The 22,057-nt window shown below is 43.2% G+C and overlaps 1 protein-coding gene across 2 annotated transcripts in view; it reads left to right on the top strand.

Annotated features, from left to right (window-relative positions):
* LOC110492274 (semaphorin-3F) overlaps positions 1–16,167 on the top strand; it is a 48,293-nt gene extending 32,126 nt beyond the window's left edge. Inside the window, exons 3-18 of one of the 2 annotated variants that reach the window (XM_021566456.2) lie at positions 8,198–8,358; positions 9,134–9,196; positions 9,327–9,446; positions 9,519–9,612; positions 9,723–9,842; positions 10,034–10,179; positions 10,934–11,048; positions 11,473–11,542; positions 11,725–11,869; positions 12,346–12,568; positions 12,872–12,960; positions 13,100–13,141; positions 13,252–13,409; positions 13,577–13,644; positions 13,880–14,010; positions 14,132–16,166. In XM_021566456.2, coding sequence (XP_021422131.1) covers positions 8,198–8,358; positions 9,134–9,196; positions 9,327–9,446; positions 9,519–9,612; positions 9,723–9,842; positions 10,034–10,179; positions 10,934–11,048; positions 11,473–11,542; positions 11,725–11,869; positions 12,346–12,568; positions 12,872–12,960; positions 13,100–13,141; positions 13,252–13,409; positions 13,577–13,644; positions 13,880–14,010; positions 14,132–14,554 — 2,168 coding nt within the window. In that variant the 3' untranslated portion in view covers positions 14,555–16,166. Of the gene's footprint in view, positions 1–8,197; positions 8,359–9,133; positions 9,197–9,326; positions 9,613–9,722; positions 9,843–10,033; positions 10,180–10,933; positions 11,049–11,472; positions 11,543–11,724; positions 11,870–12,345; positions 12,569–12,871; positions 12,961–13,099; positions 13,142–13,251; positions 13,410–13,576; positions 13,645–13,879; positions 14,011–14,131 lie in introns of both variants that reach the window. The other variant, XM_021566454.2, reaches the window with a different exon arrangement.
* Positions 16,168–22,057: the final 5,890 nt, after the last annotated feature.

Here is a 22,057-nt window from a genome sequence, read left to right as displayed (position 1 = left end):
ATTCTTATTTTCAATGACGGCCTAGTGGGTTAACTGCCTTGTTCAGGGGCAGAACGACAGATTTGTACCTTGTCAGCTCGGAGGTTTGAACTTGCAACCGGTTACTAGTCCACCGCTCTAACCACTAGGCTACCCTGCCGCCCCATGTTTCCACTTTACGGACCTCCATTTTTGTTATGTAGTTCTCTAAATCTGTAGTAGACAAACATGTTTTTAAAATCTCTACTGTAGGTTTACCAAACTGTAAAGTGATTATCAATCAAGAGCAGTTGCATTAAGTAATATTCAAATGTATTTTAACAAGTGAGAAGAGAATCATATAAAAAGTAATGAGAGCATTGTATTGTTAAAGGCAATTACTTTATATGAACATGTACTGCAATGTGAAACATGTATTTCTAGACACTGATTAAGTTTGGTGAGAAAGTGAAAATTGTGTGTTCATCAATTAACAATGTACTTTGAGTTTTGAAACAACTGCCTTTTTGATTATATTTAAAAAAAACTTTTGTACGAAGAGTTGTAAAAAGGTACCACATACTTGTGAAAATTGAAAAAAATATACGGTATTAACTGAATGATAATTATATAGGACTGATAACTGACTCACCCAGAACTGTTAACCGTACTGTTTGATGAGTGACTTGCCCACACGACCTCTAACATAATTACCACACTGATACACTGTATACATACGTCTTGTACTGTGATATAAAATAGGTCCATTACAACATTGGGAAGTAGGAAGACTGGGGACACATACATTCTGTGGTGTTCATTCAGTGCAAGGCCTGAAATACGACTACTATACCCCAAACACCTAGTGATTCTAATCAAATCTACAGTACACTCTCTTCACCATTCTGATGATGTCATCTGCTATGTTTTACTTCAGTAACACTCCTGGTTTGACTGGGTTTTCCACACATTGTTTTGGCAGTGCTTGTTTTCATATGTGTGCGAATAAGAGAGAGAGGAAAAGACTCAGTCGGGCCCAAAAATCGGATGCAGCAGTAGGTTGAGCAACTCGTCATGGTTAACCTCAGATTTATCATATTTGTTACATCCTACAGTAGGCCTACAGATGCAGGATCTTAATTTGATCACCCCCAGGATAACTTTCCTGCATGCAGGACATGTCATACTTGTGTATTTGAGGTTTAAAAAGGGATATGAAGTTTGTAATTTCCACTTTGAAATTACAGACTTGACTTTCCCTTATGAAAAACGTATCAACCCCTTGAAAAATGTCCATTAATTATAATCCACATACTGTAACAATTCACATTTCCTGTTGCTGCAGGATTATTTTCCTGCTGTAGCAAACTGGCTCAAATTAAGATCCTACATCTGTATACCGTTATTATTATTCTCACAATGTAAAGCTGTTGGTTAAAATATTAAATTATTTGTTCCATTATTCGTTTTAGTAACTGTTTCATTTTTGCACTACACTCAGCATGACCTTGTGTCCCTAAAGCATGGCGTGTTTCTGTTTTGAAGTCACAACAACTACTGATATTTTGCTAGTTACAGTACTAGGTAGCTCTGCTCACGGGGGATGGCATTCACTCCATTTTTATTTAAATGTATTTTTTATTCTTTATTTTTTCAGGGTAATCTATTGAGGCCAGGGTCTCATTCTCAAGGGCACCCTGATCACAGTAATACAATGTGAAACAAAACATCAATCAATACAACAACAAAAATACAGCACAAAATGGAAGGAAAACTGTTACATTCCACAGTTAATGGGTCTTCAATCAACACTTTAAATTACCCAAGTGGCACCAGAACATAGAAAATATAATGACTTTTGTACATTTTTCCAACAGTGAGGTACATTAAAACTAAAAGAGGATTTACCTACTTCGGTGGAGACCTGAAGTACCTCAAGAGTTAACCAACCCTTTGAACGGGTTTGGTAACTCATGGTTTTATACTTCAACAACGAAGTTAGTTAAGTCGGAAGCTTGTGTAGTAGAGTTTTGTAAACAAAAAGGGAGCAGTGAAGTGGTCTACGGGACTTTAATGAGGACCAGCCAACCTTTTGATACAGGATGCAGTGATAAGTATTACAACTCTGTGCTAGTACAGTATAAGCGTCAGTGTGGTTGCTCCCCCAGAGAGGATCGACAGGCTTCAGCACCAGTCAACACAATGGCCTCTGCCTGTGAAGCTGCCCACGACACATACTTCACACCTTATTGTTGGTTTGCCATGGGAAGAAGATCATTTGACCGCTAACAGATGGAGGTCGGGAGGTGGAAAGGTTAAAGGTCACTACAAGAAGTGTGATCCAGAATGATCCAGTTTGGAAAGATGGGCTACTGTAGTTCATACGGCATCAATGTGGCTGAAACAGATGTTACTGCGGGTGTAGCCAAATGCTACAGTGCAGTAATATCTAACAATAGACAACAATGCACACAAATGCCCTTAGGATCCTGAAACAAAGTGGCCATCAGTGCTATCTTCCAAGAGAGAGACAACGTTGGATTCTCATTTTAATGATGGAGACGAATGATTAGATTGTGAGATTGTCGCTGCTTTACAACTGGAACATTGCTATGGGAAGTGAAATCATTTATAAGTGACTGTTCCCCGCTATCCTATTACCACAAACCAGCAGAAACTATGTCTCAGACTATATAGCACTCAGTGAATTTCATTTAAGTCGTCAACTCTGCATAACCTTTGCATGATTCTACTCTTAGGTGATGCAGTTGTATAGTAGTGTAGGCATACCCAGCATATTGTAAGTAAGTACATCTCAACATGCCTGTTTTAAGACTAGCCTTCCCTTCCCCACAGTGTAGAAACAGCCTCAGAGGGTCCATTAGTCCTGACCTTGATGGCCAGCAGGTGTGTCCTTTTTCAAACAGTCAGCCCTCTGTCCCACCCTTGCCCAAAGATATTGGATTTTCGGGATAAACCCACTTGGAATGGGATGAGAGGAGCCCTGAGAATAGAAGCCCGCTGCCCTCCCTGTCCTCCCTACGCACACCGAGCGGCCGGAATCCCAGGCGCTCCACGGAGCGGTGACGGACGGAATTCTACGGATTGTTTACAGATCAGTCACACAGCTGCGAGAGAGACAGACAGACGGCCACACTTCACCACCTAGTTAGAGGGCCAGATAACGGCACCAAACACATTCATATACCCCTCTCTGCTGCCCTCTCTCTTCTCTGATGTGCACACTCACATTGTGTAACGGTTTTCCTCCTCTTCTTACGAGGAGTATGAAGAATCGGACCAAAGCGCAGCGTGGGAAGTGTTCATGTTATTTTTATTTAAACTGAACACAAAACAAAATAACAAGAGAATGAACGAAAACGAAACAGTTCTGTCAGGTGCAGAAACACAAAACAGAAAACAACTACCCTCAACCCATAGTGGGAAAGCAGGCTGCCTAAGTATGGTTCTCAATCAGAGACAACGACAGACAGCTGTCCCTGATTGAGAACCATACCCGGCCAAAAACAAAGAAATACAAAAACATAGAAAAAAAAAATACATAGAACGCCCACCCTCATCATACCCTGGCCTAACCAAAATAGGGAATAAAAAGCCTTTCTATGGCCAGAGTGTGACAGTACCCCCCCCCCCCCCTTCTTACGGCGGCGGCTCGGGTGCGGGACGTGCTCCACCTCAGTCTTGGCCCACTTAGGTAGCAGCGGGCCCCGGACTGAAGACCCTCGTAGAGGGCGCCACTGGACTGAGGGGCACCTCTGGACTGAGGGGCTGCAATTCTGGCAGCTCCGGAGTGAAGGGCGGCTCTGGCGGCTCCGGAGTGAAGAGCGGCTCTGGCGGCTCTGGAGTGAAGGGCGGCTCCGGAGTGAAGGGCGACTCTGGCGGCTCCGGAGTGAAGGGTGGCTCTCGTGGCTCCTGACTGACGGGCAGCTCTGGCGGCTCCTGACTGACGGGCGGCTCTGTCGGCTCCTGACTGACGGGCGGCTCTGGCGGCTCCTGACTGACGGGCGGCTCTGGCGGCTCCTGACTGACGGGCGGCTCTGGAGGCGCCGGACTGGTGGGAGACTCTGGCGGCGCCGGACAGGCGGGAGAACCTGGAGGGAGGAGACGGAGAGACAGCCTGGTGCGTGGGGCTGCCACAGGACCCACCAGGCTGGGAAGACCTACAGGAGGCCTGGTGCGTGGAGGAGGCACCGGATGGACCAGGCTGTGGGGGAGCACTGGAGCTCTGGTGCGCAGCCTTGGCACCACTCCTCCAGGCTGGATGACCACTTTAGCCTGGACCCTCCAGAGTGCAGGCACAGGTTGAACCGGGCTGTGGGTGAGCACGAGATCTGGTGCATAGTAGGTCGCATCTTCCCCACTCGCATCTTCCCCTTAGGCTCAATGCCCACATTCGCCCGGCACGGGCAGAACGCAGGCATAGGGCGCACTGCACTCTCCCAGCACCCCGGAGACACAGCACGCAGAGCCGGCGCAGGATACCCTGGGCCGAAACGGCATACCGGAGACCAAACACGCTGAGCTGGCACAACACACCCTGGCTGGATGCCCACTCTTGCATGGCACTTGTGTGGGGCTGGCCTATAGCGCTCCGGGCTATGAGCGCCAACTGGCGACACTGTGCGCTCGACCGCATAACACGGTGCCTGACCAGTACTGCGCTTCTTCCGGTAAGCACGGGGAGTTGGCTCAGGTCTATCGCCTGACTCTGCCAATCTCCCTGTGTTCCTCCCCCCCCCCAAAATTGGGGGCTGCCTCTCGTGCCTGTTGCGCTGCCTCACCTCATATCGCCGCCGTTAAGCTCTCGCTGCCTCCAGATCTTCCTTGGGGCGGCGATATTCCCCAGCCTGTGCCCAGGGTCCCTTGCCTTCCAGTATCTCCACCCATGTCCATTTCTCCAGATATCGCTGCCTCTCATTACCACGCTGCTTGGTCCTTTCTTGGTGGGTAGTTCTGTAAAGGTTTTCCTCCTCTTCTTACGAGGAGTATGAAGGATCGGACCAAAGCGCAGCGTGGGAAGTGTTCATGTTATTTTTATTTAAACTGAACACAAAACAAAATAACAAGAGAATGAACAAAAACGAAACAGTCCTGTCAGGTGCAGAAACACAAAACAGAAAACAACTACCCTCAAGCCATAGTGGGAAAACAGGCTGCCTAAGTATGGTTCTCAATCAGAGACAACATAAGACAGCTGTCCCTGATTGGGAATCATACCCAGCCAAAAACAAAGAAATACAAAAACATAGAAAAAAGAACATAGAACGCCCACCCTAGTCACACCCAGGCCTAACCAAAATAGAGAATAAAAAGCATCTCTATGGCCAGGGTGTGACACACACACACACACACACACACACACACACACACACACACACACACACACACACTAAGGGTATGCATATACAGTGGGGCAAGTTCTCCCACCTAAAAAGATGAGAGGTCCTTAATTTTCATCATAGGTACAATTCAACTATGACAGACAAAATTTGAAAAAAAATCCAGTAATCCAGAAAATCACATTGTAGGATTTTAAATGAATTTATTTGCTAATTATGGTGGAAAATAAGTATTTGGTCACCTACAAACAAGCAAGATTTCTGTCTCTCACAGACCTGTAACAACTTCTTTAAGAGGCTCCTCTGTCCTCCACTCGTTACCTGTGTTAATGGCACTTGTTTGAACTTGTTATCAGTATAAAAGACACCTGTCCACAACCTTAAACAGTCACACTCCAAACTCCACTATGGCCAAGACCAAAGAGCTGTCAAAGGACACCAGAAACAAAATTGTAGATCTGCACCAGGCTGGGAAGACTGAATCTGCAATAGGTAAGCAGCTTGGTTTGAAGAAATCAACTGTGGGAGCAATTATTAGGAAATGGAAGACATACAAGACCACTGATAATCTCCCTCGATCTGGGGCTCCACGCAAGATCTCACCCCGTGGGGTCAAAATGATCACAAGAACGGTTAGCAAAAATCCTAGAATCACACGGGGGGACGTAGTGAATGGCCTGCAGAGAGCTGGGACCAAAGTAACAAAGCCTACCATCAGTAACACACTACGCCGCCAGGGACTCAAATCCTGCAGTGCCAGACTGGTCCCCCTGCTTAAGCCAGTACATGTCCAGGCCCATCTGAAGTTTGCTAGAGAGCATTTGGATAATCTAGAAGAAGATTGGGAGAATGTCATATGGTCAGATGAAACCAAAATATAACTTTTTGGTAAAAACTCAACTCGTCGTGTTTGGAGGACAAAGAATGCTGAGTTGCATCCAAAGAACACCATACCTATTGTGAAGCATGGGGGTGGAAACATCATGCTTTGGGGCTGTTTTTCTGCAAAGGGACCAGGACGACTGATCCGTGTAAAGGAAAGAATGAATGGGGCCATGTATCGTGAGATTTTGAGTGAAAACCTCCTTCCATCAGCAAGGGCATTGAAGATGAAATGTGGCTGGGTCTTTCAGCATGACAATGATCCCAAACACACCACCCGGGCAACGAAGGAGTGGCTTCGTAAGAAGCATTTCAAGGTCCTGGAGTGGCCTAGCCAGTCTCCAGATCTCAACCCCATAGAAAATCTTTGGAGGGAGTTGAAAGTCCGTGTTGGGCCAAAATACCAGCAACAGTGTGTGAAAACCTTGTGAAGACTTAGAGAAAATGTTTGACCTCTGTCATTGCCAACAAAGGGTATATAACAAAGTATTGAGATAAACTTTTGTAGGTGACCAAATACTTATTTTCCACCATAATTTGCAAATAAAATCATAAAAAATCCTACAATGTGACTTTCTGGATTTTTTTTCTAATTTTGTCTGTCATAGTTGAAGTGTACCTATGATGAAAATTACAGACCTCTCATCTTTTTAGGTGGGAGAACTTGCACAGTTGGTGGCTGACTAAATACTTTTTTGCCCCACTGTACTCTCGCAAGTGTATGGTCATTCATGAAGATATATCTGCCATATATGCATCTCTAATACAAAAGATACATTGTCATATACCTACGTAAATGTAGACCTAACAGGTTTGTGGTTAACTAATATCCATGTCTTTTGAAAGGGTTACGTTATATTTAAATGTGTTTTAGTACAACTAGGATGTATCTTTCTTAACTCGAAGTAAACATTTTTGTTTTCCAAGCACAAATTAATCCTCTTTTTGTGGAACTTAGTGTGAGCTAAATGAAGGTTCTGCTTCCATGTAGGTTTACAGTGAATACCTTTCGGATAAAAAGGTAAAAAAAGATTCTCTCCATTGAGCATCGTCCAAAGCCTGTTCCCAGAACCTTGGCCGGCGTACGACCGTGACCTTACATCACTATGGCTCAAGCTATTTTCATGTATTTAAAGTTTCGGACGGAGCCCAGACAGGTTAGCAGTTGGAAGGGCAGTAATACCTGGTGAGATCAAAGTGTGTCTGGTATGAGGCTAACGTGAGTCATTTATAGATACTCCCCCCAAGCCTCCATCGCCAAACTAACACCCACTCTCGTATAGTTGGAGGGTGGCATTGTCTTCACGCCCTCATAACCAGAATTTATGTCTAAAGTCAACGAGCTGCTCTCCCTGCACCCCCCTCCTGCAGGTCACATGAATATGAGGATTGAAATTGTCCGTCCAATAGAGAAGTGCCATTATCCTGTGTTGTGTTAGACGGTTGACCATAAAACACATTACTTTGGATTGTGGCGTGGTATCTATCCCCATTGTGGTGGGCCAGTAAATCTGAGCTAGAACCCAAACTAATATAGACAATAAGAGACTTGATAGACACACACACACACACACACACACACACACACACACACACACACACACACACACACACACACACACACACACACAGAGACAGCTGAACCCATCTTTAATTTCCCCACCTACTTCAGTGCCTTGGCTCACCTCACACTTATAAAGAGGGAGGTGTTTGGCTCCCTCTACTGTTTAATGTGTCATGGTACATTAACATTGTCTGTCCTTGATGCTTCTCAAGCCAAGTCCAAGGTATTTCCTGTCCCCAAATGTATTCAGATCAAAATTAATTATGTCTGTCTGTCCGCCCATCTGTCTGTCTGTCTCTGTCTATCTGTCTGTCTGAATGTTTGTCTGTCTCTGTCTGTCTGCATGTCTGTCGGTCTGTCTCTCTGTATCTCTCTCTCTCTCTGTCTGTCTATGTGTCTGTCTGTTTGCCTCTCTGTCTGTGTGCTGGTCCAGAGCTGTTGGAGACGCGGACGGCACGGCCCTTCTCCTTCTCCTTCAACACCAGTGACTACCGCATCCTGCACATGGACCAGGACCAGGGCCGTCTCTACCTGGGCAGCCGGGAGTACCTGGTGGCCCTGGACATGCACAACATCAACAAGGAGCCCCTCATAGTAAGAGCAAACACTATAATGACTCCTATGATAAATATTCCATAGAGATACATATTATACCTGATTAGATTTTCCTGACCAAGATGGCCGTCCTGTATTCCTGTTTCCAGGATCCATTCTAGTGTTTTATTTACATGTATGTGGTGAATTTTCAAAACTCTTAGTACAAAACTCTTGTAGACTTGTAATACAGCAAGTTTCATATTCAGAACTTTTTCTTGTGCATTAATTTTGCTTGAAGACATCTTTCACAGCACAACCATTGATCCAAAATATAAGTAAACTTTGAAATACCATGACAACATTGATTTTAATCACCAAAACACATAATGATATCTTCTCAATTTAGTTATTGAAATAACCAGTTAATCCAATGGCTAAAAATGCAAGATACATGTTCCAAAATTGCCCTTTGAATGTAATATGCTACAGTACAGTAAATGTACACAGTTTTTCATTAGGCAATACACTTGCACTATCCATTAATATGGACTGAACATCAAATTTCTATCCCATGTGTGATCAAAAAAAATGACAGGCCTCTCTCATCTTTTTAAGTGGGAGAATTTGCACAATTGGTGGCTGACTAAATACTTTTTTGCCCACTATAATTCTGTTGCCATTTGTAGGCCTATGAGTGCAAATAATAGTAATACTTTATGTCTACAGGTATTTATGCCTTTGTGATATCGTATTATAAGGCTTAGAATATGTTATGTCTCCATGTAGAGGCACCAGATCTGAAATGTTGCATTTTGTACTCTTCTTCCTTCAGATTCACTGGCCGGCCACTACCCAGAGGAAAGGAGAGTGTAGAATGACTGGAAAGGGTGGGCAGGTGAGTGCCCTTTACCTCTTGACTTTTAGCTTTGATGTATGAAACGTGCTACACAAATTCAGCTGTTGTTGTTGTATTTATGTAAAGTATGTACAGTGTATTGTAACTCTGTTCCCTCTGTACTAATCAGGGGGAGTGTGCAAACTTTGTGCGTCTGATTGAACCCTGGAATCGCACACACCTATACACCTGTGGCACAGGGGCCTATAAGCCTATCTGCACCTTCATCAACAGAGGATGGAGAGCAGAGGTACGGACACACACATGCGCACAGACACACACACAAACATTCCTACCTCCATATATTGCCCTCTCTGTGCAGGAGTACCTGTTTAGGCTGGTCCCTGGCTATGGGGACTCAGGGAAAGGGAAATGCTCATATGACCCTCGACAGGAGAACGCTGCGGCCCTTATCAGTGAGACCTCTTCTTATCTGTTCATCATTACAGTTCCCACCACAGTCCTCCCTTATGGTACCTATAGCCATTATCATAATCCATTGTGCTGTTTCCTTCCCTGTATACAGATGGGAATCTGTATGCAGGGGTCCACGTTGACTTCATGGGCACGGATCCGGCCATCTTTAGAACCCTGGGGGACAGACCTGCTGTCAGGACGGAGCAATATGACTCCCGCTGGCTGAATGGTGAGTTGGCCCCTCTGACTCACAGGTGACACACTGAGCAACCCATGACTGCTTTTCCCTGAGAAAAAGTCAGCCACACCAGCTGTCTGTGCCTAGGTACATCGCTTATATTTCTCTCTCTCGCTCTCTCTCTCACTCTCTTGCTTACCCTCCTTTCTCAAATGGACTAATCTCCCTCACTTCGTTTCCAGAGCCAGTGTTTGTTAAGATCCAGCAGATTCCTGACAGCTCCGAGAGGAATGATGATAAACTCTACTTCTTCTTCCGGGAGAAGAGTCTGGATGGTGCCGGGGGGGCCAGCCCCAGTGTCCTGGCCAGGGTGGGCCGAGTATGCCTGGTGAGAGACCCCCGTATATCCCCCCTGACCGCACAAAGACACACGCACGCACACAAACACACATCTTGAAAAAACGTTATGAAACAGAAAATACACTGAGTATACCAAACATTAGGAACACCTTCCTAATATTGAGTTGAGTTGCCCTCAGAACAGCCTCAATTTGTCAGGGCATGGACTCTACAAGGTGTGGAAAGTGTTCCATAGGGATGCTGGCCCATGTTGACTCTAATGCTTCCCACAGTTGTGTCAAGTCGGCTGGATGACCTTTGGGTGGTGGACTCATTCTTGAAACACACGTGAAAAGCATGAAAAACCCAGCAGTGTTACAATTCTTGACACAAACCGGTGTGCCTGGCACCAACTACCGTACCCCGTTATTTTGTCTTGCCCATTCACCCTCTGAATGGCACACATACACAATCCATGTCTCAATTTTCAAGGCTTAAACATCCTTCTTTATCCATTCTCCTCCCCTTCGTCTACACTGTAGGGGATCAATAAGGGATCATAAATTTCACCTGGACAGTCTGTCATGGAAAGAGCAGGTGTTCTTAATGTTTTGTACACTCAGTGTAAGTCTTCATATTGAAGTTATGGTAATACCTTCGTTTCAAAGGATCTTCTCCCATTTTGTGCCCACTGAACACACAACCATTGGACCCTAGAATGCCAAATGGTGGTGGTGATGATATTGAGTGATCTTGCAAATGTAAATGTGTAAATGATTCCAAACTTTGTTTCACCTCCCCAGAATGATGATGGGGGTCAGAGGTCACTGGTCAACAAGTGGACGACCTTCCTGAAAGCTCGGCTGGTGTGCTCAGTGATAGGGAGCGATGGTGTGGAGACCTATTTCGACGAGCTGAGTGAGACTGCTTTTCATTGCTACTGTAATGACAGCAGGCTGCAATTCAATCAATTGCAGATAAAGGAAAACCACAATGTTGCTTTACTCTGAATGTTTACAGCCTTTCACCTTGTTTTGACCCTTGTTTATAGAAAAGGCACTCTTACAACTACAATAATAGTGAAGACATTCAAACTATGAAATTACACAAATGGAATCATGTATTAACCAAAATATATTTTATATTTGAAATCTAAAATATATTTTGATTTGTTTAACACTTTTTTTCTTACTACATGATTCCATATGTGTTTTTTTCATAGTTTTGATGTCTTCACTATTATTCTACAATGTAGAAAACAGTTTAAAAAATGAAAAACCTTGAAGGAGGAGGTGTGTCCAAACGTTTGACTGGTACTGTATGTCAACATGCTTCCTTTCAGAGGATGTCTTCATTCAGCCAACACAAGACCTTCGCAATCCTGTCGTGTACGCCGTCTTTTCCACTGCGGGGTAATATATCACTTGAATCATTCCAAAATGTTGCCCACGGCCATACATTCTATGTCTTTTGTTAGTGCTGAACTGAAACCATAGCCTGCCCACCCAGTAGTTCTCCGCGACTTTAAGTTTTAGAACCTTGGGTAGTTTATTTTGACGACTCTCTTCCACCACCTTTCCACCTCTTTCCTTAGTTCTGTGTTTAAGGGCTCAGCCGTGTGTGTCTACTCTATGTCCGACATCCGCAATGTCTTCAATGGCCCTTTCTCACACAAGCACGGACACAACTACCAGTGGACCCCCTACACTGGAAAGATCCCCTACCCTCGCCCTGGAACAGTATGTACACTCAGTCCCAAATACTTCCAGGAAATACTGTATATATTTCCATTGGAATGTAGCATCATGATAATGAGATAACAGATTAATTAATGGTAGATGATTTGACTACTTGACAGTAGCCTAATAAACAAACAAATAAATTATGGATAGTGTTTTTTGAGTACTGTATGTCCTCTATAGCGTCAAAGTTGTTAAATCTAGATCAACAAATAATCTATAGAAAGAATGTGCCAAACTGTCATTGTCTTTGTGTGGTCAAAATCCAATAATTCCCATGATGCAACATACAGCAAGATGTGCTACATGACGGTCGTATTCATTTGTGCACATCGTGGTGTAATGGAAAACGATAGGATGCAGTTCTGATAGACAAGTCCTGATATTCCTTCCCTGTTTCAGACTGTTTTCTTCCATTTGGTGCCTACTGAACATGATCTAGTTCAACCAGAGCTCTCTGTCTTCTTCATCTACAGTGTCCAGGAGGAACGTTTACCCCAGGCCTCCGCTCCACCAAGGAGTTTTCGGATGAGGCTGTGAACTTTGTGAGGGCTCACCCCCTCATGTACCACTCTGTCTACCCCATACACAAGAGGCCTCTGGTGGTGCGAACGGGGGTGGACTACCGCTTCACCTCCATCGTGGTGGACCTGGTGGATGCTGTGGACGGGAGGTATGAGGTGCTCTTCCTGGGCACTGGTGAGTCACGCTGCAAGCCAGGTTCTTCCTCCTTTTTACTGAGGGGGAAAATCAGGGGCCCTATGTATCAAGCATCTCAGAGTAGGAGTGCTGATTTAGGATCAGTTTGCATCTCAGAGTAGGAGTGCTGATTTAGGATCAGTTTGCATCTCATATTATTGCCTTTTAGATCACAATGAATAAGATTACATGGACAGGGGGTGGATCTGATTCTTGATCAGCCTTTATACTCTGAGACGCTTGATACATACGGCCCCAGATTGGGTCAAATCCTAAATTGAGATGTCCCCTCTTTTTTTGTAGATCGTGGGACAGTCCAAAAGGTGATAGTACTTCCTAAAGACACTAGCACAACGGAAGAGCTCACGTTAGAGGAGGTGGAGGTGTTCAGGGTAATGACAATAATTTTACTATTTCATGTGAATCACTGTCTAGTTTGATTGAATATGTGAAGGGAGATGGGACAATCCAAAAGTTTAATTCCGCAATATTATCTTTTCCTGACCCCTTATGTGCTCTTTCTTTTTGCAGAATCCAGCTCCTATTAAGACTATGAAGCTATCATCAAAAAGGGTAGGCTTCATCAATTATAATTTGCTCATCTATGATTACTGCTATTGTTGTTGTTGTTGCTGTTGTTGTTATGCCTCTGATAGCCCATCCTCTCCCATTCTGACACACAGCAACAGCTGTATGTGTCGTCAGAGATGGGGCTTACCCAGGTGTCCCTGCACAGGTGTGGCGTCTATGGGAAGGCCTGTTCAGACTGCTGCCTGGCCAGAGACCCTTACTGTGCCTGGGATGGGGAGACCTGCTCTGCCTTTAGCCCCTCCACCAAGAGGTTAGGCACCTCAGCACCAATTAAGGGGTTACATAACATGCTTGTACTGTATTAGTTTAGATGTTTAAAATAGGATATCATTCCATCCAAACTGAATACTGGGTTTTAGGCATAAGTCAATGTTGTGATAATGTATAGTCATCCACTGTTCCTATTCTTGTTCACAGGCGGAGCAGAAGACAGGATATTAAGCATGGAGACCCCTTGCGGCAGTGCAGAGGGTTCAATGCAAAAGGTATGTGATCACAGCCAAAGTACTGAACATTAGATCTCATATTTCATTTTATAAAGAGTGTGTATCTGAAAGCCTGGGCTGGTGATTTATTTTGATTTTTTAAGGAGTATAATGTCACTGCATACAAAGGTCTCACAACAAAATCTCACAAATGAGTTAACCACTGTAACGGGGTTAAAAGGCCTTTGATTCAGATGTCTACTCCACTGTATTTCTCTGATTATCTCCCCTTCAGTTGAGAAGCGTCTCAGTGAAACAGTGCAGTTTGGGGTGGAGGGGAGTAGCACTTTCCTGGAGTGCCAACCCAGATCTCCACAAGCGACAGTCAAATGGCTCTACCAGAAACCAGATGGCAGGAGGAAAGTGGTACGACAAGGCCTAAGGGATCGTTAAATTCAGATAGCTTTTGTATGATGGCTGTAGATAATGTTGTCTTCTCCCTTTCTCTCACAATGATGTTCTTTATCTTCCTCTCTCCCCCACCCAGCTGAGCCGAGACAGAGAGGTGCTGAAGACTGGTCACGGCATCCTGCTTAAGTCTTTGAGCCATGCCGACGGGGGGCTGTACAACTGCCTGGCCACCGAGAACAACTTCAAGCACACGGTGGCCCGCGTGGCCCTCCGCATCCTGGACCGGGAGATTGTGGAGGCCCTCACCTCCCCGGACGGTCCCCCGGAGGACCAGAACCCCCATCACCACCGACACCCCCACCACCACCCTCCGCCTCCACCACCCCCTCCTCACAACTTGCCCCCGCAGTTCTCCTCCCAGCCGGAGATCCGCCTCATCAACCAGTACTGTCAGTCCTACTGGCAGCAGCTCAACCTCAACCTGCCCACCAAACGCACTAGCAGGAGGCACACTGAGAGCCAGCCAGAGCCAGCCCCGGGAGTCCCTAGCCAGTCCTAAATCCCATCTCCCTCACTCTACTTCACTGGTACCTGGGCCAGGCCCTGTAGGGCCACTGTGGCCCTGCACAATGGTAACGGGCAGACTCACTCATGTTGTTGTGATTTTGTTGTTGTTGTTGTTGTTTATCTCACTCCCATTTAGGGTTAGTCTCCATGAGCCCAATTCTAACTTTAGATCTGTGCACATAGCTCTGTGGTTTCTTGCAAAATTGGTGTTACACACACGGGGTGTTTGGTCACATGAATATTTAGATTAATCTGCAAAACTACCCTATTCCGTCCAAGCTAGTAACCTGGTTAGTAACTAGTAACTAGTTAGAGCCTTGAATGCTGATTGGCTGACATCCGTGGTATATCAGACCGTATACCACAGGTATGACAAAACATTTATTTTTCCTGCTGTAATTATGTTGGTAACCAGTTTATAATAGCAATAAGGTACCTCAGGAGTTTGTCGTATATGGCCAATATACCAAGGCTAAGGGCTGAATCCAGGCCCTCTGCGATGCTTAGTGCCTAAGAACAGCCCTTAGTCGTGGTATATTGGCCATATACCACACCCCCTCATGCCTTATTGTTTAAGTATGTCACATTGTATTGTATCACTCAGTGTAAGAAATTTTAGAAACTGCAGAGGATTTTGTTAGTGTACACAATAGTTGCCTAGCCACCACCATGGTAGTTAGGTGATATAGAGACACTGTATCATATGATTCATTGTAAAATGTGTCACATGTTGTATGGCTGCCTCAACCTCACTTTTTACAATCCATTTGATCCACTGAATCTAGTTGATGAAACATGGGCAATTTAATAGTATTACGTATATTATGTTTCCATTCTAAATATTGTTACAATAGAATCCTGCCAATGTCAAGTCAGAAAGAATAAGGCTCAGTTTTGGGTCGTTCTTGAATTGCGGTGGTATCTGGCCTTGGCATTTTGGCAAAAATAGTTTTTTAATGTTTAAAAAATGGGTTCTATTCTAAATCAACTAATGTGGAAGTTTAATGACTAATTATTTGTACCATTATGATTACATTGTGCCATCAGTAGGAGTAGTGACAGCAATGACTGTCACACCAATGACTGTCACACCAATGACTGTCACCCCAATGACACATTTAAGGTAATAGTGGATTTTCTTAAATGGAGGCCACAAATGTTCAAATCTAAGGTCACAATGTCATTTCCCTTCTTTTAAATTGAGTAACACCAATGACACTTTCCATTTACACATACTAAATGATCAATGGAATCCTCAAATTTGTGACATACTAAAAGGGTGTGATTAGCTAATAACTTTCTTTAATATATTGGGGAGGCCAATAACAATTTGCCGCTCGAGGGATTGCTAAATGTCCTTCTATAACACCAATGACATAAAACTTAGGGTCACGTAATATTTGTAAAAAAATAAAAACAATAAAAACAATTGCCAGGGATGGGCAACGGCAGCTCACTTTCGGAAACATTTTTTTTTTAGCCCTTTTTCTCCCCAATTTCATGGTATCCAATTGTTGTAGTAGCTACTATCTTGTCTCATCGCTACAACTCCCGGGAGAGACGAAGGTTGAAAGTCATGCGTCCTCCGATACACAACCCAACCAAGCCGCACTGCTTCTTAACACAGCGAACATCCAACGCGGAAGCCAGCCGCACCGTGCACCTGGCCACCTTGGTTAGCATACACTGCGCCCAGCCCGCCACAGGAGTCGCTGGTGCGCGACCAAGCCCTCCCGGGAGACGCTAGGCCAATTGTGCGTCGCCCCACGGACCTCCCGGTCCGGCCGGTTACGACAGAGCCTGGGCGCGAACCCAGGGACTCTGATGGCACAGCACACCTTAACCACTGCGCCACCCGAGAGGCCTAACGGCGGCTCACTTTTGTAGGCCCGTGGATCACTTTGGTGGTGGGGGTGTAAGGGATAGGATGGGGTAGGGGGTATTATTATGATCTATTGTTGATTGACAGGACCAATATTCACAGAAAGAGGCTTTCATGAAAAATAGGTAGACCTTTTTGGAAATGAAAAATATTAATATTTCAATTAATAAATTATAATACTGTAGTACAGCAACGTGCTGAGAAAGGCACTTAACCCTAGTTGCTCTGGATAAGAGCATCTGCTTAAATGTGTCACCAAAACATATGTTTTTGATAGCTGGCTAAACTAACTCACCTATCTAAATCTGTAGTAATTATGATCGAATTACTGACTTTGATTTTGTTAGTCACACTCACTCGGATATCATAGGAAATTAGCTGTAAAACTCCAAATGATTATCTCCTCCCCATGGCAAAATGAGTAGAATTGCATGAAATTTGTGGGCCCCTCATGATGAGTTCAGATTTTTGGTGGCCCCCACCCCTATCCAAGATGTCCATCCCTGATCTAAAAATATATGATATACTTTTGTTTACTTTCTAGCATTCAAAGTAATAGATAGATAACCCTAAAACATGTTACTACAACTCTACTTATCACTACTAGGACAATCCAGTTTGCTTTCCCTAAATACTTTAAACAATGCCTAAACATAAAGTCTTGCAGTATAAAGTACTTGCATTATAATTTGTCATTTATAAACAGTTCAATATAAACAAAAGCATGTATGATGTGTAACTATTTGTTTTTTTCAATCGTTTTTCATGGTGGCAAAAGTGATGGACGCAAATGCCACCGCAATTCAAGAATTACCTGTTATGTTTTTCGTCTGCCATTTCTTAAGATTCTGATATAATCTATTTTCAAACATGACATTTCACAGAAAATGTGGAATATCAGACACTCCTGCTTAATTTGACCAAACATTTGTTAGCAGGAAGAAACTGACCAAATTAGTCTTTATTTATTTTTATTGGTTGGACTCCTGGGGTTATGCAATTGTTGTTTTTTAACCCAATACTATACTTACTAAACACAAAACCATTAGTGTCAGCTAAAAAGCTATCCAAGTCTAATGTTTGAGTAAATTGCTTCGACCTTGTGCTTCTTTCTGCTCAGCACTTCAACAGTGTGTTAGGCAGAGACCACATTTTGGACCAAACACTGTTCCATTCTCCAGCCAAGACTATCAAGGGATTTAAAAAGGAACATGTACATAGAGCAAGTTTGGTTTGGAATGACTCATTCAGAAAAAGAGATTCATTAGCTGTTGATAATTGCAGCGAGAAAAGAAAATGGAGACAGTATAGGGGTTTTCCATTGTGTTGCTTCGAAATGGCAGTACATATTCTCTCTTCAGTGGGAGTTACATTACTTTTACAACAGCTTGACATCAGATGAGAAACTGAACCAACAGAAACTGGCCTGGAAGGCTCTTTAAAATGTGACTATGTGACATGGCCACACTGTATTTTTCTTCTCCTCTAGAGATGAGTCATTAGTATACTCACTAGCACTCATCTGGCTCTATCATGTGCTTTTGTTGGATACCACACGTATTCAGTGCATTCATATGGTGTGAATACATGTAAAGGACTTTTAGATCTCACAGATCTATGTCAGGTTTGGACTTTTCATGAATCCACTGCTCTTTCTCTCACCCACGCCATGAAACATATTTATTTTGAGACTGTACATATTCCTGTAAGTTCTGCACTTTGGTGGTGGGGGTGTAAGGGATGGGATGGGGTAGGGGGTATTATTATGATTTATTGTTGATTGACAGGACCAATATTCACAGAAAGAGGCTTTCATCAAAAATAGGTAGACCTTTTTGGAAATGAAAAATATTAATAAATATGAATCAATAAAATATTAATAAATTATTATGGATAGGAAGCCATAATACTGTAGTACAGCAACGTGCTGACAGATTACTCAACTCTGAAGCCAAAGAATCCTCTATTTGAATGAAAACGTGTTCTATTTAAAGGTCCAATGGAGCCATTTTTATATCAATATCAAATCCTTTCTGGGTAACAATTAAGTACCTTACTGTGATTGTTTTCAATTAAAATTGTAAAAAATAAACAAAAATAGCTTCTTAGCAAAGAGCAATATTTCAAGCAATAATTTAGCTTGGATTGTCCGGGAGTTGTGGGGCCTAATTGGAGGAGCCTAATAGGAGGGATATGTAACCTGAAAACTAGCTGTTATTGGAAGAGAGGTTTACAACTCTTTGTTATTGGTCTAATAACTTATAACACCTGGTAATGTCGCCAGGCAGACCAAAACTCCATCCCACTAAAACAGGCAGAAATTTCAGGTGGTCTTTTCAAACAGCTCTTACACTAAAAGTGCATTATGATAATTTTCACAATTTCACAGTATTATTCCAACCTCATAGTGTGGAAAAATAAATATAAAACACAGAAAATCACATTTTTGACTGCACTGGGCCTTTAACATATTTGTCACTATATTCACGTTCTTTGTGGCTTTACATGGCTTCTTTGTCTTTTCTTAGCTATAGAGTTTGAATCCAGAAATGTCTACCTGTCTCGTTTCTGGAATATTATTTGTAATAAAACAAAAGTCACTCAAACAAAACAATGTAACGCTCGGTACCATATTCCTTCTAGAGTATGTCTGTGACCTGATTCAAGAGTGACATGAGTAAATTAACATTTTTAAAGGGAGTTACGGGTGAATAACAAACCCATTTCATTCAGTAACTATACAATTATTTTGTTCCCAAAACTATTCATTGGTGTCAGCCATCTTGGCCTTTTAGAGAGGCCTTTCCACTCCCTACTGCGTCTAACCAGTCAGCCAATCAGAGTGGCTTATATGCAAGCCACAATGGTTGGCTTCAGCAGGAAATTCCACTGTAGCTTAGTGCAGGTCACAACCCTTCGCAGAAGGAATACTGTGCATTTAGCGGTTCTTTGTCTTGCTGTTTTTTGGGCTTGTGTGTTTGTCATTGAGCTACGTTGACTCTATCTGTGTTTTTTCTTTGTACTTGTAGATGTGTTTGTGTTAGTTTAAATTGATATGGTTGTTTGTAATAAATATTATTTTATTATTATGATATGTGTTAGCTTTGGTATTTCAGTAGAGATTAATGATATAGTGTATCCAGATCGGAGAATGTTTGAATTTAGTCTCCTTCCACTCTCTTCAGTTAGTTTCATGTTTTAATGTCACAGTGACTTGCCTTTCTTGCAAGTTCTAGCCCCAACAATACAGTAATCAATAACAATGTAATACTAACAATAACAAGCTCAAACTAAAACACACAAGATATAAAAAATAAGAAACCAAAGGAACACTATAAAGTAAGTAAGCAGGGTCAGTTCCAGTGCCATATTTACAATGTGCAGGAATACTGGATCGATAGAGGTAGATGTGTATAGGGGTAAGGTGACTAGGAATCAGGATATATGATAAACAGAGTAGCAGCAGTGTGTATGATGATTGTATGTGAGTGTGTGTATAGTCAGCATAAAGGTATGTGCATATAGGGCTGTGGCGGTCGTGACATTTTGTCAGCCGATGATTGTCAAGTAAATAACTGTCGGTCTCACAGTAAATTACCATTAATTAACATAAACACATTTAGCATCTCCTGGCTTCCACACAGAACCTACCAAGCCACTGATGAAGACCTTTGGAACATCTACATTTAAAGAAGTCTAATAAATCCATGTAATAACAATACATCATTACTTATTTTACACAGATTTAAAGGATCATGACCGATCGGGGGAGTCCGCATGGTCCTGAAGCACACCGTTGCATCGTTTTGTATCACATTCCAATGATAAAACTGGGTGGCGACAAAAATGCAATTTCAGAATGTTAGGGGAGGACATGTCCCCCACCGTCCCCAGTGAATGTTGTGCCCCTGTATTTCAGAATAACAGAATAGCGTTGTCCTTATGTAAGGTCCTGATCTGGCTATGCAAAATGGCTGTGGGCTACACAAATTAATTTAGCAGACAAGATTTTCTTAGAATTCCGTGGCATTATTTTATATTATTTTAGAGTATGAAGTATAGAATTGATCAAAGCTTGTACTCCTGGGTGATGCAGTGGTCTAAGACACTGCATTTCAGTGCAAGAGGTGTCACTGCAGTACCTGGTTCAAATCCAGGCTGCATCACATCTGGCTGTGATTGCGAGTCCCATAGGGCGGTGCACAATTGGCCCAGCGTCAACCGGGTTTGGCGGTCATTGTAAATAAGAATTTGTTCTTAACTGGCTTGCCTGGTTAAATAAAGGATATTTTTCTCCAAACAATTTGCGTCTATTCCGTGATGAACGGTTAACAAAGAAATAGGTTGTCCTATATGTGCCAGGTTTCTAGGTAAGACCCAGACAATGTTGAAGTAACAATGTTTATTGTAACAACAGGGGCAGGCAAACGACAGGTCAAGGCAGGCAGGGGTCGATAATCCAGAGTAGTGGGGCCAAGGTACAGGACGATGGTCAGGCTGGCAGGCTCGGAGTCAGGACAGGCAAGGATCAAAACCAGGAGGACGAGAAAAAGAGACTGGGGAAAAACAGGAGCTGAAAAAACACTGGTTGACTTGAACAAATAAGACGAACTGGCCCAGAAAGACAGAAAACACAGGTATAAATACCCAGGGGATAAGTGGGGAAGATGGGCGACACCTGGAGGAGGGTGGAGACAAGCACAAGGACAGGTGAAACAGATCAAGGCATGACAATATGCTTAATTTAGAGTTGTTCATGTAACTTTAGTTGTTCTACAAAGGTTGGGCTATATGTCTTGATGTGTAATACATTGTAAGGCTGCATGATGTGACTAATGATGATTTGAAAAAAGTCGCTTGAAAGGCATGAGCTCTGCTTTTTTTTTTTACGCAAGCTGTACAAACTTCATCAGTCTCTCATTCACAATTTGATAAGCACTTGATAATGCTTCGAATTTCCTGGCGGCATCCCCTTTATGTGGTCGTAATGCACTCTAAGAAATCCATGCCTTTTGCGTGCAGTGGCCATTGTGCCCTTGCCCCTTAGTGCTGCGTTGTGCCCTTCTCACTGAGTGCTGCATGTTCTGAAGCACCTCTCACTCACATGTCTCTCCCTCACGTGATCAGGTCTTTCTCACAGGCTACAATTGAAGACAGACAACATTGGGGACACAAATGTGTGCATCCTTATCCAATTCCGAGGTGCATATTGAAGATATTGGAAGAACTGTCCACATTTACTTTTCGTCAGCCAACAAGGTGAGTAGGCCCAATGAACAGAAAAAGGACTAGCCTATGTCAATATACTATCCCCCTTAGCACAAAAGTTGGCCTATTCTATTCTATACGAGAAATAATTATCCCAAATATAGTCGGGGTCAGTTATAGATAGATAGATAGATCTCAAATGAATGAATAGATAGATCTCAAATTAATACCACTAGCATAAAAAAAAAATGTTTTTACGCAATGTGGCTGACGCAACCGATCAGAACGTTTAGCTTCCTTTTTTTATGCACTATTAGGCTATTTCTTCACATTATAAGTGCAGCAATGCGCACACGGCAAATGTATAAACGCAAATGTTCCATTCGCAGGAAAACACCATTATCA

This window comes from Oncorhynchus mykiss, chromosome 16 (genome assembly GCF_013265735.2).
Source record: "Oncorhynchus mykiss isolate Arlee chromosome 16, USDA_OmykA_1.1, whole genome shotgun sequence".
Taxonomy (NCBI): Eukaryota; Metazoa; Chordata; class Actinopteri; order Salmoniformes; family Salmonidae; genus Oncorhynchus; species Oncorhynchus mykiss.
The sequence above is the reverse complement of the archived record's forward strand: the minus strand, read 5'-3'. Positions and strand labels throughout refer to the sequence as shown.